Genomic DNA, 18,108 nt, shown 5'->3' on the forward strand with positions numbered 1-18,108 from the left:
TGGTGCGGGGCCGAGGGGGTGGTGTCCGTGAGATGGGCAAGCAACCCGAGTGGCCAGGGCCTGCGTGGGCTGAGGCAGCACTTCCGGACACACATGGGGGCGGGGGGGGGGGGGAGGAGGCGGAGCCTGGGGTCTCAGTCACTTGCATGTTCAACTTCGCCTCAGGTCATGATCATAGCTGTGGTTTCCAATCCCGCATGGGGCTCTGTGCGCTCAGCTCAGAGCCTGGAGCCTGCTTCGGATTGTCTCCCCTCTCCCTGCCCCTCCCCCTCTGATGCTCTGTTTCTCTCTCTCAAAAATAAACATTAAAAAAAAAAAAAGCCTGCTGGGGACAAGGTGGTGTGGGGGGTGGGCACACCCAGCATGCCCCATCTGGGAGGGACCTATGAGGACCTGGCTCCTGGGGCACCGCGAGCCTCACCTCCTTTTTCACCTCCTTCCCTTTGGCCTTGGCCTTGCTCCTCTTGGCAGTGGCCGGGGAGCTGGTGTGGGGCGCCCGGGCCTCTGGGGGCAGGGCAGGAACACGGGGCGGGGGCAGCGCCGCCCCTCCTGAGCTGGCCTCCTTCCCCTTCTTCTTCTGGGGGAGGAAGCAACAGAGGTGCCATCACAGGCCGTCCTCGCCATCCCGGGAAAGGAACGAAACCCCTTCCCTCCCCTCCCCCAAATACGTTTGTTTTTCATCTTTTCTTCATCTTAACTGCTTCATTATTACTATATGTTGCTTATTGTAAAAAAAAAAAAAAAAAAAAAAAAAAAATCACCAAAGTGCATATAGGTGCAGCTTCCTCTCCAATGAATCCTGTCAAATGCACAGCGCTAACTAGAGTCACTAGTGGCTGTGTGGTGTACCCTTCCAGAGCTTTCCAAAAGCACATACAACGGAGTAAATACACAGGCTATGAAGATACATTTGTGCACAAACGGTATTTTTTTTTTTTTAACACAAATGGGAATTTGCCAAACGTCCTGCTTTGCAACGTTCCCTCCCAAGTATGTCTGATATAGAGACTGCTTAGCTTTGTTTTTAACAGCTGCTCAATGTGCAGCTGTGGGAGGGGGCGCCATTCATTCAACCGCCCCCCCACAACCCGGTGATGGATGCATCGGCTGCCTCCATTTTAACACGCTTCCAAATGAAGCCACAAAAAACCAGGATGGTGCCGGGTGGTCCCACAGGCACGTTCCTGGAAGAAGGACGAAGACCCTTTCGGCTGGGCGGGTCACTTGGGGCGTGCCTGAGTAACTCTGCGCTCAGCCACGCCCACCCCAGCTCCAAGCCCCGCCCCCAGGTGGTAAGGGGCCAGGGGCCACTCACTGCGTATTGGTCCGCATTCAGCCACGCCCACCCCAGCCTCGCTGCTCCCTGCCCCCACCACAGGGCCGGGTGGAGGCTCCGCGGATTCTCTGCACTCAGCCCCGCCCCCCACGGTGGGGTGAAGGGGCCGCTACTCGTCCCCGCAGCCTCGAAACCAGTCCAACCCCACGGGCATGGCTTCGTTTATCAGAGCAAAGCACTGGAAACAACCTGTCTGTCCTGCGGCCTGTCAGGGAAACACTGGGGCATCTACAGATACAGTTGCAAGCTTTGCTACAGCGTCTGAGAGTCCTGCTCCAGGAAAAGGCAGGGGGCGCCGTGGCCAGGACAACAAAGTGGGGATACTTGGCGCCAGAAGGAAGCTCAGACTATAATCTCCGTGACCCAGGCAGGGGAGGTGGGCGGCAGGGGCAAGGGGTAACTTTATGCTTTTTAAAAGACACATTCCTGAAACAAAACAACCAAGTCAAAGGACCGGAGGATGTGGGAAATTAAGAAATATTAAAAAAAAAAACCCTGGACAAATGTTACCAAGACCACAGCGGAAGTCACAACTTCCTATCAGACAAGTGACATTCGCAGCAAACAGCATTATAAGGGTCAAAACAGTGTTACAGGGATAGAAGGTATTCAGTCTGGATCCCCATTTGGGAGAGGGAAATACATATATGATTATATCTTCTTGTTTCTGATGCATCATTTTAATCCTGTTCACATTTCTGAAATCGGAAGGCATCCAGGGGGTCGAAGGAACAACCTTTCTCCACAAACACCCGCTGAAAACGGACAGCTCACTGAATGGCCTCTACCTTCGCAGCTGTGCACATGGGGCCAGCAGAGGACAGCAAGCAAAGTTCCGAGCGGACCTGTATTTGCTTCCTTTTCTGTATCTTCCAAGGCAGTGTTATAATCAGGTATCACTGAGACCTCTTTCTTTCCCACTGATGAGAGAGCCCTTTTCTGGGAAACTTATTATTATTATTTTAGTAAGAAAAGAACTCCAACAAGCTCTGTACCCAGAACAGACACGGTCACTGCCATGGTCATTATGGCAGAAAAATACCATCCTCAACCCAATCACCGCATGGTTGATGGCAGCGGAGAATGAAAACCAAGGGGTGGGTGCAGACGGACGGGTGTTATTCAGCCGTTTAGAAATATTGATTAAAAAAAAAAGTAAAATAAGGCTGACGGCAAGTGGGAATATCCAAGTCTAAAAAAGCAGGATACAAAAGCGGGTCTCAAAACACTATGAACAGTGGTTGCTCCTGTGGTGACTTCACTGGCATCTGATTTCTTTTGTTGACAATTAGTCTCTCCTGTTCTCGTCTCTTACTGTGTCATCAGAAGGCTGGGATTGGGTGAGCCCCCGATCTTCTCCCCAGCAGAAGGTACCATATCTTGGCAAAGGGCCCAGGGGGCAGCATGGCCCGGGGCGGGTGTTCAAAGCTTAGCTGGGACGCTCAGTAGCTGCCGTGACCTTGGGCAGGTTACAAGGCCACCTGTGCAGTTAACATGAGTAACCTACCTCGCAGGGTTTTGTGAGCACTCTGTTGGGACACAGTAAGAAATATCTACTTGGTCTCTGCCCCTGGTTCCTGACAAAGAGCCCCTGAACCCCTCGGAATTTCCTGGATCACAGGAGAGTCTTTTGTCCTAATGAGGCGACTGTGGGTAAGTCCCTAGCTGGCCTCGGAACGGGGGCGGCTCACGAGAAACACCAAGCCAGGAGAAGCCAGGAACTCTGAGTTCCAATGTCCCCCATCCTCCGGGGCAGGGAGAGGGTCCAGAGATTGAGTTAATAACCGATCCTGCCAACGTGACGAAGCCTCCATAAAACCCTGAACGACGGGGTTTGGGGAGCTTCCAGGTCGGTGACGGTGCTGGAGAGGCGGCGCACCGGGAAAGGGCACGGACGCCCACACCCTTGCCCCATCCCTTGCCCTGGGCATGTCTTCTATCCGGCTGTTGCTGAACCGTATCCTTTCTAGTAAACAGTAATAGTAAGTGAAGTGCCTCCCAGGGATTCTGGGAGGCCCCCTGGCGAGTTACAGACCCTGAGAAGCGGGTCCTGGGAACCCCCAGTACACAGCTGGTGCGTCCGCCAGAAGCACAGGTGACACCCTGAACTTGGAACTGGCGCGCAGAGTGGGGGCCGGGCCCTCTGCCTGTGGGGTCTGTGCCAAGCCCGGGGAGTCGGGGCCAGAAGTGTCGTGAGTGGAGGAAAGGAGTTGTCCTTCACCAGTCGAAGTAGCAGAGGTGCTCAAGGGGTGGGACCTGGCCTGGGCCCTGCCTCAGACCACCTGGTGTGATCACCCTGAGCAGTACACACTATTCCAGCACCTTCCCTCCGAGGCCCGGAGAAACCTGAGAGGGCTTCAGCTGTGGGCAGACAGGTGGGCGCCGATCACCGTGGACGACACCGGAAGACACCCACTTCCTCACTAGCCCCGTCACCGGGAAATCAGTGCCGAGCCTCATCCCTCTTCTCGACTTCCTACATAGAACATCACCGGTATTTGAGACCTCATCCTCCATCGGGGACAGGGATGGGGAGGTCTGAATGCAACCAACCAAAGGGGGTGGCTTCCTAGCAGCCAGTGCAAGAAGGGTCTGACTGTCCTACGGTTCTTAGAAAGCAAGCATTTTAGGGGCGCCTGGGTGGCTCAGTCGGTTAAGTATCCAACTAAGGCTCAGGTCGTGATCTCATGGATCATGGGATTAAGCTCCGTATCAGGGTCCATGCTGATAGCACGGAGCCTGCTCGGGATTCTTTCTCCTCTACCCCTCCCCAACCTGTGCGCACGCTCTCTCTCAAAACTGAATAGGGGCGCCTGGGTGTCTCGGTCGGTTGAGCGTCCAGCTTTGGCTCAGGTCACGATCTCATGGTTCGTGAGTTCGAGCCTTGCGTCAGGCTCTGTGCTGACTCAGAGCTTGTTTCCTATTCTGTGTCTCCTCCTCTCCTGCCCCTCCTCTGCTCCCACTCTGTCTCTCTCTCTCTCTCTCTCTCTCTCTCTCAAAAATAAATAAACATTTGGGGCGCCTGGGTGGCGCAGTCGGTTAAGCATCCGACTTCAGCCAGGTCACGATCTCGTGGTCCGTGAGTTCGAGCCCCGCGTCAGGCTCTGGGCTGACGGCTCAGAGCCTGGAGCCTGTTTCCGATTCTGTGTCTCCCTCTCTCTCTGCCCCTCCCCCGTTCATGCTCTGTCTCTCTCTGTCCCAAAAATAAATAAACGTTGAAAAAAAAAATTTTTTTTTTTAAATAAATAAACATTTAAAAATTTAAGGGGCGCCTGGGTGGCTCAGTCAGTTGAGTGGCCAACTTTGGCTTGGTCATGATCTCAAGGTTCATGGGTTCGAGCCCTGCATCAGGCTCGCTGAGGTCAGCCTGTAAGCGCAGAGCCAGCTTCAGATCCTCCGTTCCTCTCTCTCTGCCCCTCTCCTGCTTGTCACTTGTGTCCTCCCAAAAAATAAACGTTAAAAAAAAAAAAAGAAACAAATGGAGGTGTCCGGTGTTTTGATAACTGCACTCAAGGGTCCCTGCACCTCACTCGCACGTGAGGACTGCGTCTGAGACGGGAAGTGAGAGCTGCTCTGAGGCCGGGTCTGAACGCGCTGCCAGCAGGGCTCCAGGGGCCCGTGGCTGGGAGGAGTCAGGCCCGCCTTCGGGGCCCCCTCCCGCTGCTCCCACCCCCCCCCACCCCCCGCACTGAGGGCCCTACCTTTCTGGGGTCCTTCCTGTCCTTGGCGCGGCCGGTGTCCTTCCGAGGGCTCAGCGGGCCACCCTTGCCACAGCGGCTGGGCTTGGTGGCCGCGGGGGCCGCGCTGCTGGGCGCCGGAGCCGCGGCCGAGGCGTCGTGCAGGAAGATGCGCTCGCTGCGCCGCCTTGTCCACAGGTCGTCATCGCTGGCCTCAGGCCCCGCCTCGAAGCCAGGCTCCTTGGCGCCCCGTAGCCTGCGGGCCTTGCGCCCTTTCTCCGCCGCCAGCTTGGCCTTGTCGGGGCCGGCGGGGCCGGGGCCCCGGGCGCTGGGTGCGGGCGCGGCCAGGGAGGGGCCCGGCTCCCCCAGTCCCTTCTTGGGCCGTAGCAGCCCGGCAGGCGACCGCTTCCGCACCTTGACCTCACTCTCCGAGTCCGTGTACTCAAACTCCGTGCCTGGATGCGGACAAGGGCAGGGGCTGTGGACAGGGGCTCCTGGGACCCTTGCTTCCCACCCACCCAGATGCCCTGGCCACCAGCAGAAGGCCACCGTCCCACCCTTCCTCCAGGGCACCTCGCTGCCCACGGGAGGCTTCTTGCATCCAGGAGAGGAACAGGGGCCCAGAGGAGGAAGACTCACCTGCCACACACCTGTGAGTGGCAGGTCCTGCTGGCCCCGCTGCTGGCCCAAACTCCTCTTGGCTGCCCAGACTCAACTCCCTGGGAATGTGACCATCCCTGCCCAGGGCCCCCACGAGCTTCCCCACTGCCTCCTGCATGCCCGGTGGGAATCCCAGAAGCCAGGGCAGGCTGGGGAGGGCCCGAGGCCCCGCAGGGGCAGCAGGTCCACGGGAGGCATGCGGAAAAGCCCGTGTGAAATCCCCAAGCCGGGTGGGGCCTCTCCTCTACTTCCTGGTGCCTCTTCTCAAGAGCTGGAAGGTCCCTGGCACCCGCTCCTCTACTAGAGGGCAGGCCTCACCAAACTCAAAGCCCTGGGGCCCAGCTGCCTCCTGTCGGCCGAGGCTCTCCCTTCCGGCAGACACGAGGCCAGCCTTGATCCCAACCCTCGAGCCCCTGGGCTCCCTGAACACAGACCCTCTGCCCAACACCCCGCTGTGCTCTGTCCCTTCCAACCTCCGGGCCTTTGCTGCTGCTGGTCCCTCTACCTGGGGCACCATTCCTCCCCTGACCTCGACCTGGAAATCCGCGGCCTCCTAGCGGAGAAGACACACTGAGCACCCGGGAAGATCCTCTGTCCACACCTCCATCACCGCAGGCACACACCCCACCGGAGGGGGCTCCCATCCATGTCTGTCTATCCGGTCCCGCCCTGTGCCCCGGAAGCAGATCCCCAGTTTTACTACCGCAGGCCTGATGACCCCTGGGAAGCCGACAGCCTGCCCACAAGGCCTCCTCGGGGAGGCCGGGTCCCATCACCCAACAGATGCAGCCAGGCTGGGAGGGGGCACACTCCGTGGGAGGGACCCACTTGCAAAGCTTAATGATCCCATTAATTAAGCTTTTGTTAACGGACTTCCCACCACACAGGGAGGCAGCTGGGGGCTCTCATGGCTGATCAGGGTGCAGGCCATAAAAGGCTGGGGTTATGCTGCCGGGTTTGACCCACCTGATGACAGCCCCCTGCAGAAAGCCGGAAGGAAACCCCCAGGCAGCGAAACGCTGCAGGTGAGCCACGTAGGGAGCAGGGCCAGAGAACGGACAGAGCAGCGACAGGCAGCGGACACTTTCAAGTGTGGAGTAAGGTCGGCCCGGGGGACAAATACTTATGAGGCCAGTGGGGCAGCATGAATGGTGCCTGGGACACAGGAAACGGGCTCTGTGAGGGGACAGGCCTGTCCTCGAGTGGGGACAGGCAGGAAGCCCAGAGGGAGGGGAGGACGTGCCGAGCCCTCACCGCCACACAGGGCCGCGGCAGGGAGCAGAGTCCGTGTCTGTGATGCCCACCCAATGTCCTGTGCTCCTGCCTCCGCCCCCAAGAAATACGGTAACAAAGGAGGAACAGACAACAAAAAGCACAAAAAAAAATAAAACAGAAGAGTGAGACCCAAAGAGATTGCAAGTCAAAGGATGGAAAAGATAACCCATCCAAACACTAACCAAAAAGAGCTGAATAAGCATAAATAGAAACATCAGACAAAACTGACCTTCCTTACGACAAAACTTGTTACTAGAGACAAAGGATATATTTACATAATAAATGGTCAACTCACTAGGAAGATATAACAATTCACAAACATACATGAGCATAATCCAGAAATAGGTAAAAAAAAGATTATACGCTATGACCAAGGGGGATTTATTCCAGGAATACAAGGTTGGTTCGACGTGTAAGAAAATTAACGTGAGGGTGCCTGGGTGGCTCAGTCAGTTGAGCGTTTGACGCTTGGTTACGGCTCACATCATGCTCTCACGGTTCACAGGTTCAAGCCCCATGACCAGCTCTGCGCTGACAGTGTGAAGCCTGCTTGGGAATCTGTCTCTCCCTCTATCCCTCTGTCCCCTCCCCTGCTCACTCACCCTCTCGCTCTCTCAAAAATAAATATTTTTTAAAAATCAGTATAATATACTGTAATAAAGGACAAAAACCACAGGAATACCTCCATAGACGCAGAAGAAGTTAACTGACCAAACCTAACACCCTTTCGTGATAAAATCACTCAAACTGAGAAAAGAAGGAAATTCCTTCCACCTGACAAAGACAGCCATAAAAAAGCCACCAGTAACATCATACCTAATGGGGGCAGAATGAATATTATCAACCCCTGTGATCAGAAGACAAAGATACCTGTTCTTGCCACTTCCGTTCAACATTGTACAGAATATTGTAGCCAAGGCAGTTAGGCTACAAAAAGAAAGAAAAGGTATACCCATCCGCAAGAAACCCAGAATGACCAACTCAATATGGAAGAAGGACAAAGTATGAAGACTGACAGTACATGACTGCAAGACCTAGTATAAAGCCACAGTAATCCGACGAGATACTGACAAAAGAACAAACCAATCAATGGCACAGAACAGAACCCCAAAACAGACTCCCATAAATTTAATCACACAATCTTTGACACGGAGTAAAGGCAATACAATGGAGAAAGGAGATGTTCTTTCAACAAATGGTATGGGAACCACTGGAGATCCACACACAAAAAAGTGAACCTAGACACAGAACTAACATCTTTACAAAAATGAACTCAAAATGGATCACAGGACTAAACGTAAAATGCAAAACTCAAAAACCCCTAAAAGAAAAGGTAAGAGAAATCCAGATGACCCTGGGTTTGGCAGTGAATTTTCAGATACGACACCCAAAGGACAATCCACGAAAGCTGGGCTTCCCTAAAAGTAGAAATTTCTGGTTTGTGAAAGACACCATAAAGAGAATGAAAAGACAAGCCAGAGACTAGGAGAAAATATCTGCAAAAGACACACCGGATAAAGGTCCGTTCTCCAAAACAGATAAAGAACTCTTAAAATTCAACATTAAGAAAAGACCCCGATTGAAAAAATGGGTCAAACATTGGAAGAGACATGTCACCAAAGATACAGAGATGGCAAAGAAGCATTCGAAAAGATGTTCCGCCTCATGTCACTAGGAATGCAAATTAAAACAACAGAATACCACTACACACCTGTTAGAATGTCCAAAATCCAAAACACTAACGCTAAATGCTGGCAAGGGTTGACAAATCCTGTTCACCGCTGCTGGGAAGGCAAAACGGCACAGCCACTTTGTAAGACAATTCTGGCAACGTCTTACAAAACCGAACGTGTTCCTGCCATACGATCCAGCAATCACGCTCCTTGGTATTTACCCGAAGGGGTTAAAAACTTGCATCCGCACACACAAAACTACACACAGATGATTACAGCAGCTTTAGTCGAAAGCGCCAAACCCTGGAGGCCACCAAGATGTCCTTGAACAGGTGAATGAATAAATAAGCGGTGGCCCGTCCAGACAATGGAATATTATTCAAAGGTAAAAGCTAACAAGAAACAAGCTGTCAAGTCATGAAAAGACACGGAGACACCTTTAAGCGCACCGTATGTGACATTCTAGAGAAGGCAAAACTGTGCAGACATTAAGAGTGTCAGGGAGGGGCGCCTGGGTGGCGCAGTCGGTTAAGCGTCCGACTTCAGCCAGGTCACGATCTCGCGGTCCGTGAGTTCGAGCCCCGCGTCGGGCTCTGGGCTGATGGCTCAGAGCCTGGAGCCTGTTTCCGATTCTGTGTCTCCCTCTCTCTCTGCCCCTCCCCCGTTCATGCTCTGTCTCTCTCTGTCCCAAAAAAATAAATAAAAAACGTTGAAGAAAAAAAAAAAAAAAAAAAAAGAGTGTCAGGGATTGCCAGGGTGCGAGGGGAAGAGAGGGATGAATCCAGAGGATTTTCAGGCAGTGAAACTACTCTGTATGACACTCTAATGGTGTTTTTACACCATCACACGTTTGCCCAAACCCACAGGATGTACAACACCAGGAGTGAATCCTGACGCAAACTATGAATTCTGGGTGACAGTGATGGGTCAGTGTAGGTTCATCAGTGGTAACAAATGCACCACTTTGGTGGGGAATGCCGATGATGGGGGGGGGGGGGGGGAGGCTGTGCGTGGGGCGGGGCCACGTGGGGGGCGGTGCATGGCACGTGTAGAGGGTATCTCTGTACCTTCCTCTCAATTTTGCTACGAACTTAAAACTGCTCTAAAAAAAAAAAAAAAAAAAAAGGAGTACTGACATATACCATGGATGAACCTTCAGACAATTACAACAACTGAAAGCAGCCAGATACGAAAAGCCACATGTGGTATGATTTCATTTATATGAAATGTCCAGGATAGAGAAATCTATAGAAGACAGAGAATAGTGGTTCAGGGAATATGGGGAGTGATATAAACAGGCATGGGGTTTCTTGTCGGGGACGGGGGGATAAAAATGTTCTGAAATTAGACAGTGATAATGGTTGCACAGCTCTGTGAATACAAAAAAAAAAAAAACCATCAAATCGTACACTTTAAAGGATGAATTTTAGGGGCGCCTGGGTGGCTCAGTCGGTTAAGCGTCCGACTTCGGCTCAGGTCACAATCTCGCGGTCCATGAGTTCGAGCCCCGTGTCGGGCTCTGTGCTGACCACTCAGAGCCTGGAGCCTGTTTCAGATTCTGTGTCTCCCTCTCTCTCTGACCCTCCCCCCTTCATGCTCTGTCTCTCTCTGTCTCAAAAATAAATAAACATTAAAAAAAAATAAAAAATAAATAAATAAAAGATGAATTTTATGTGATGTGAATTATAGCTCCACAAAGTTGTGATTTAAGGGTAGAATCAAACCTGAGAATGTCAATAATTACATTAGATGTTTAAAAATTAAGCTCTCCAATGAAAAGACAGAGATTACAAAACAGATTGAAAAGGACCCAACTATAAGCTGTGTAAAAGAGACTTTACATATTAAGACAAAGGTAAAATGACTACATGAGTGGAAAAAGACACACCACGCAAAGAGGAATCATTAACAAAGGTGGAGTGTGGGGCGCCTGGGTGGCTCAGTAGGTTAAGCATCCGACTCTTGATTTCGGCTCAGGTCTTGATCTCATGGTCATGAGATAGACCCAAGCCCCACCCACATCTGGGTCCACGATGGGCGTGCAGCCTGCTTAAGATTCTCCCTCTTTCTCTCCCTCTTCCTCTGCCCTCCCATCGTCTGCACACACTCATGGGTGTGCTCTCTCTCTCAAAATAAAAAAAAAAAGGGTAGTGACAGTTTAATATCAGATAAGAGGGATTTCAAAACAAAATATATTAAGAGATAGAACACTTGGTAATAATAAAAGGATCACTTTAAGAGGAAAACAGGAACTCGTAAACGTACATATGCACCCAATAACAGAGCTTCAAATACATGAAGCAAATGTCCAGAGTTAAATTATAAGGAGAAAGAAAATCCTGCAATTCATAGCCGGAGGTTTTATATGTATCTGTAAGCAACTGATAAAACTAGACAACTAGTAAAGACACACAAAAATCTTAATACTTTCAATCACATTGACTTGCCTGATAGAACTGAATGACTTACAGAACACTGTGTATAATGACGCCAGAATCACATTCTTTAAGTGCACACAATACATTTACTAGGAAATACCATATATCCTCAAATTTTAAAAGATTGAAATCATAGGGGCGCCTGAGTGGCTCAGTTGCTTGGGCCTCCGACTTTGGCTCAAGTCATGATCTCACAGTTTGTGAGTTCGAGCCCTGCATCAGGCTCTGTGCTGACAGCTCAGAGTCTGGAGCCTGCTTTGGATTCTGTGTCTCCCTCTCTCTCTGCCCCTCCCCTGCTTGTGCTCACACACGCGCGCGTGCATGCGCGCGCGCTCTCTCTCTCTCTCTCAAAAGATAAATAAACAATAAAGATTGAAATTATATAGAGTACTCTTTCTGACCAAGATGGAATTATGTTAGAAACCAGTAACAAGTAAATAACAAGGTAATGCCCACCATATTTGGAAAATAAATAATGCTTGTAAATAATCATTGGCTAAAAGTAGAAATCACAAGATAAATTAAGAAAAGTGTTGAACTTGGCACAAAAACAGACACTGAGACCAGTGGAACAGAATAGAGAACCCAGAAATGGACCCACAAACGTATGGCCAACTGGTCTTTGACAAAGCAGGAAGGAATATCCAATGGAAGAAAGACAGTCTCTTCAGCAAGTGGTGCTGGGAAAACTGGACAGCGACATGCAGAAGAATGGAGCCTGGACCACTTTCTTACACCAGACACAAAAAATAAACTCAAAATGGGTGAAAGACCTCAATGTAAGACAGGAAGCCATCAGAACCCTCGAGGAGAAAGCAGGCAAAAACCTCTATGACCTTGGCCGCAGCAGCTTCTTACTCAACACGTCTCCGGAGGCAAGGGAAACAAAAGTAAAAATGAACTATTGGGACCTCATCAAAATAAAAATCTTCTGCACAGCTGAAGAAACAATCAGCAAAACTAAAAGGAGAAGATATTTGCAAACGACATATCAGATAAAGGGTTAGTATCCAAAATCTATAAAGAACTTACCAAGCTCAACACCCAAAGAACAAATAATCCAGTGAAGAAATGGGCAAAAGACATGAACAGACACTTCTCCAAGGAAGACATCCAGATGGCCAACTGACACGTGAAAAACTGCTCAACATCACTCATCATCAGGGAAATACAAGTCAAAACCACAATGAGATACCACCTCACACCTGTCAGAATGGCTCACATGAACAACTCAGGCAACAACAGATGTTGGCGAGGATATGGAGAGAGAGGATCTCTTTTGACCGCTGGTGGGAATGCAAACCGGAAAAACAGCATGGAGGTTCCTCAAAAGGACTAAAAACAGAACTACCCTATGAGCCAGCAATTGCACTACTAGGTATCTATCCAAGGGATACAGGTGTGCTGTTTCAAAAGGGCACATGCACCCCAGTGTTTATGGCAGCACTATCGACAATAGCCAAAGTCTGCAAAGAGCCCAAATGCCCATCGATGGATGAACGGATAAAGAAGATGTGGTCTATATACACAAAGGAGTATTACTCGGCCATCAAAAAGAACGAAATCTTGCCATCTGCAACTATGTGGATGGAACCAGAGGGTATTATTATGCTAAGTGAAATCAGTCAGTCAGAGAAAGACAAAAATCATATGACTTCACTCATATGAGGACTTTAAGACACAGAACAGATGAACAGACGGGCAGGGAAGCAAAAATAATATAAAACCAGGGAGGGGACAAAACAGAAGAGACTCATAAATATGGAGAACAAACTGAGGGTTCCTGAAGGGGCTGTGGGAGTGGGGATGGGCCAACTGGGTAAGGGGCTTTAAGGAATCTACTCCTGAAATCATTGTTGCGCTAAATGCCAACTAATTTGCATGTAAATTAAAAAAAATAAAATTAACAAAAAAAGAAATGTGTTGGACTGAGTCATACTAAAAACAGGACAACATAAAATGCATGAGATGCAGCTAAAACAGTGTTGAGAGAGAGCTTTACAAGTCTCCAAAAAAAAAAAAAAAGAAGGTCCCAAGTTGATAACCTAAGCTTGCACCTTAAAAAATAGGAAGTGGTTGGCAATTATACCAAGAGTGAACAGGAATTAAGGAAATAAAGAGCAGAAATTAATATAATTGATAACTTCTGGCCACAATGACCAAGAAATAGAGCAGAAATAAGTTATTTGTATCAGCAATGAAGAAGAAAACATCACTACAGACCCCTCAGAGTTTAAAAAAAAAAAAAAAATGGGGTGGGGGCAGCGGGTGGATGATGTGAACTCTGCCAATACATTTGACAACCTGGGTGAAATGCAGAAGCCTGCAGGTTCCAGGATGGCTGGTGCATTTGGGGGTGAGGCTGGGGGCTGTGGACAGGATGATGGGTGTCTGAGCAGCCACAGCCTGAGGGTGGGGGAGCAGATAGGTAGAATGTGACCAGAGGGCAATGGGGGGCCAGTGAGAGGTTCTTAGCAGAGAAGTGGTCTGGTCAAGTGCAACCTTTGAGGAAAAGCCCTCCAGCTGCTTCACCATAAAGAAAACCTGAGCAAGGCAAGCCGGAAGGGAGGCCAGCGCCACTGTCGGGGGGAACCAGGCCCTAAGTTCCCAGGGAACAACGGCAGGACGTGGGGTGAGAGGGAGTGAGAAGGAGGAGGAAGGAGACCGCGAGGTTGCCCCAGAGATGGGGTCCCAGGGGGCGGTACAGGCCGCAGGAATGAGCCTTCGTCCTGGAGCCTGCAAGAAATGAAGCCAGGAGCCGCTGGGGGAGACCTGGGGGGAGAGCAGGGTGGCAGTACTGTGCCCATGTTCCCTGTCCCGGCCCCTGCCAGGAGGGACTCCCGTGGACCTCCGAGACCCAGAGAGGGGCCGGGAGGGCGGGCCAGGCCCAGGTCAGCGCACACACGTGGGACCATCTCAGTCTCCAACACCCCGGATGCAGGTAAGCCAGGTCCGTGTGGGGACACTTGGCCTAGTGAGAATGGAGGTGGGCCCAGGAGAAAGGTCCCCCGTTTGTCCCAAGAAGGCACGGCTACGACCGGACAGGCAGAGAGGAAGAAGTGGGCCCAGGACAAGGCCTCGTCTCCCGCCGGAGAATCCGGCCGTCTCCATTTGCCCATCTGGGCAGCTGGACGGTGAGCCCGGCTAACAGGCACACGGCGCCCGGCAACCCCCTAGGGATGACCTCCTCCGGGCCCCCACCCCAGGCTGCATGGCCATCTCGCCGACTGAACCGCCTCTAATGCCCAGACAGAAGGGGCTTCCTCTTCCTCCAAACCTCTGCGTGGCCGGCCTGTGCCTCTACCTACACCTGAGTTTCTCCTATGACACTTAGCCTAGCGCCTCCTCTCCGTCGTGCTTCAGCCTGGGTGTCACCTACCTGGAGTAGCCTCACCTGGGCTGCTCCAGCCCCCCAGGGCGCAGATCTGAGGCCTCTGAGCTTCCCGGAACGGCCCGTCCCCGGACGCCTGAAGCGCACGGGGCCAGGCTACGTACATCCGTCAGGCGCACACACAGTGAAGGTCACCTGCAGAGCTCTGGCGACCCCTCCTGGGGCGGGCCAGGCCCACATCACCAGGACCACTCTGCTCAGGATGGGGGCCCACGAGGCAGGGCTCCACCGGCCCCCCAGCTCTGCTTCTAGCCTCCTCCAAGCCTTGGTTTCCTGTCCGAAGGATGGGGCGGCGGCGGCCCTGCAAGCCCACCTGCACGCACTTACCCATCAGGTTCTGCCGCTCTTCCTTCTTCCGGGCCTTCTGCTTGGCCTCCAGCTGCACCACCGAGAGGGACGGCCCCACTGTGGGGCTGGGGAGGGCACTGGCTGCAAAGCGGGCCAGCAAGCCCAGCCCGCTCTCCTCCAGGCCTGGCGACAGGGCCCGTTCCCGGGGCCCCAGCCTATAGCCGCCGGCAGCCTCGTCCTCCTCCTCCTCCAGCTCATCCTCCTCGTCCTCCTCCTCGGAGCTCTCATCTGGTGCAGAAAACAGGGGGCAAGTCAGAGCCTTGGCCCGGGTGGGTACCACCCCCCACCGCCCCTGCTCGGCCGGGGCACCAGCGAGGGATGCCACAGCTCCAGCCTAGCTCCTCACTCCTCACCGGCCGGGGGTGGTCCAAAACCAGCCCACAAGTCCCCCCGATGGCCCAGTGACCCCATCACAGCAAGCCCAAGACATGGGCATCCCGGACAGCCCAGAGGTGGGCAGCGGCCCTGGGAATCAGAGGGTTTCTGTAAGGGGAACACCACATGCACCTGTGCTGTGGGGAGGGGGACAGACACACGGACAAGGACTGGAGACAGCTCTCTCCACCGTCTCGCGCACGCGCACGCGCACACACACACACACACACACACACACACACACACGCCCCGACATACAACATGGAGGCTGAGGAAGGAGGCAGGAGAGAAGGAAAGAGGAGGCCAGGGAGGGACAGAAAGGAGGCGGGAGAGGGCCCCGGGGACTCAGGCGCCTGGGGGTCTGGGGCTGGTGATGAGAACGTGGAGTTTGATCTCCTCTTGGGGGAGTGGAAACCCCCTGGGTTGTAGCCCCGAGCAGACGCTGGGATCCAAACTTGACTTCCAAGGATCCCCCTGAGCCAAGAAGCCTGGGGCAAATCTCAGCCCTCCTTGAGCACCTATTGTCTCATCTGTGGCAAGGGATGGTCTCCCCAGCGCCCCCCCTCCCCAAGGTAAGGGGAGGCTCCCAATATGTAGGAGAAAGCACTTTGCAGGCTCAACAAGCATCAAACAGGACAAGCCTGTTGAGCAGAAAGAAGCCACTGTCCCCAAGGCCAAGGGAGCCACAAGCTGGCCATGCCTCACGACCCATGGGGAGCCGGGAAGGGAGAAGCACCCAGGTCAGCCCACTCTACACCAGGAGACGGAGACTCGGTGTGGCCAACTGCTCAGGCAGGACTCAAACCCAGGGCTGCCTGGCTATCTTGCCACCCAGAATCTCCTGGAAAGAATCTAAAGGAGCTTCAGCCTGTGTCTCCAGCTGGTGAACAGAGATGTACTTCTCCATGGGAACCGGCCTCCCGCCTGGGAACCTGCAGCCCTGAGCCCAGCTCGGGCCATGGGAACAAAGGCAGGGCAGGTGGCAGGCTGGCAGGCAGGGCAGGAAAGGCAGTGCTCCCGGCACACGAACCAAGCCCTCCAAGACACTGTAGGCAGGTAACGAGCTTGCTTCCGACCTTCCCCAAGAGACAGCCTAACACCGCAAGGGCAGGCAGGCACGAGAGCATCAGAAGCCAACTGCCCACGAGATGCCCAAGGGACATCTGCCCAAGGGTGGGGTCTGCCCAGACTGCTGGGAGTATGAAGGTGGCTCTGGGGGCTGCTGACCAAGGGCAGGGCCAGGCGAGGCTGGAGGTGCCCCTCTGCAGCAGGAAGGGGGAAGGGAAATACGGAGGTGGCCCAGATCCCCCCTACTCTACCTTGGGAAGCACCTGGGCTCAGGGGACGGAGAGGGACAGAGACAGCTGGCCAAGTCCACGTTCTCGCACCATGCCCCAAGCCACCTGCCTGCTTGCGTGCAACTAACAGCCCCAAGTGGCGGCCCTGGGTGTGCCAGTGGAGGCAGGGGTTCTGTCTAACCCTTTACCGACGGAGCCTCGGTCTGTGCCGAGTGACCCCTCAGTGAGGAAGGTGGAGATGAGCTCAAGGAATCCCTGAAGGGAGTTGAGAAAGGCAGGAGGCAGAGACAGAGGTTTGTTAGGAGGAGAAGGAGGAGGAGGGGGAGGAGGGAGAAAGGAGGAGGTGGGGGAGGAGGAGGAGCGGGAGGAGGAGGAGCAGGAGGAGGAGACCCGGCCCCACCCCCGCCCCGGAGCAATGGATGAAGCAGGATGGAGGCCAGCGGGGCAAGCAGGCAGGCAGTGCGCACTTGCGGTCCATTCACATTGCAGACATCACATGGTTCTGTCTCCGCCCCAGCGGGCCACAGCGGCAAAGCAGGCTAAGTGTAGGCAGACTTTCGACAGCGCCTGGGTCCCCCACAGCGGGCCTCCCGGGGGTGGGCCAATTTGAGCAGGGTGGCGGGCGGGGGGGCTGGCTGGGGTGGGGGCACGGGGTCAGACGTGTGGCCGGTTTTCCCTTGTAGAGAAGGCCTCCCCTGGCTGCTCAGGTGTGGAGACTCCAGAACTCTCTCCCATCCAGGAGTCCCCATCGGCAACGTCCGGTGGGGGAGGGCTGGCTCTGGGTTTCCGGATGCCCGGGATGTCTATGTTGGACACCAGTCAGCCAGCAGCAGCCCAATCCCAGCACCCTGAGACGGGAGAGTGCTTGGAAGGGAAAAGTCAAAACCAGGGCGTGCTTCCCCCAAAGCGGAGACACAGATGATCTTGGTCTCCCGAGACGCTCCCCACCTCCGGCTGCTGGGAGCGTGACAAGCCCCCACTGGCTGTTTCCCATGGTGGCCGGTCTACTCAGGCTGGGGTCTGCGGGGCAGGGGGAGTAGAGGGGGTCTCCGGACCAAGAAAGCCTTTCTAGAGCTGTCCACACCTGAGGTCACAGGGCTTGCCAAGGGCAGAGTCGGCAGAAAAAGTCCCAACAAAGAAGCCCAAGGAAATAGAGAAAAACTTTTTTTTATAAAAAGAAACAAAAAACACCACCAACAAAAATCTCTTGGCTCAGTACAGTGGGGTTGTCTGTTGTTAACTTGGTTCGGTTTCCAAAACCCGATTGATAAATGCCAAAGCAATCCGCTGCTGCCATAGCCGATGGGGGCAAACCCCGAGGAGGGGGGGTGCAGAGGGGACACAAAGAAAAGGGTTTTGCCTACCTACGGAGCAACGAGCCAGGCTCGCACCCAAGCTCAGTGACCCACTGCGCCGTCTGCCCTACTCCCAGCCTTCGCTTTGCGTCCAGAGTGCAGCGTGAGAGCAAATGCAAGAGACCAAAACAGACATTCAAAGCATCATGGGTAGGGATCAAGGGTGAAGGTATGGTCAAGCTGCTGGGAGGAGAGAGCAGACACTAGAAAGCCAAGCAGTCAGGTGTTTTAGTACCGGATGTCAGAAGTCCCTATTACCCAAATATCCCTGTCAAGACCTCA

General features: G+C 53.4%; 1 protein-coding gene across 1 annotated transcript in view; it reads right to left on the reverse strand.

The window, feature by feature from the left end:
- Positions 1-18,108, reverse strand: part of TNRC18 (trinucleotide repeat containing 18) — an 83,066-nt gene that overhangs the window by 13,107 nt on the left and 51,851 nt on the right. The window contains exons 18-20 of the mRNA XM_045462445.1: positions 14,778-15,026; positions 5,038-5,468; positions 422-577 (exon numbers count right to left, since the gene is read on the reverse strand). Coding sequence (XP_045318401.1) covers positions 422-577; positions 5,038-5,468; positions 14,778-15,026 — 836 coding nt within the window. The remainder of the gene's footprint in view (positions 1-421; positions 578-5,037; positions 5,469-14,777; positions 15,027-18,108) is intronic.

The sequence above is a fragment of the Leopardus geoffroyi genome, chromosome E3, assembly GCF_018350155.1.
Source record: "Leopardus geoffroyi isolate Oge1 chromosome E3, O.geoffroyi_Oge1_pat1.0, whole genome shotgun sequence".
NCBI classification, from domain to species: Eukaryota; Metazoa; Chordata; class Mammalia; order Carnivora; family Felidae; genus Leopardus; species Leopardus geoffroyi.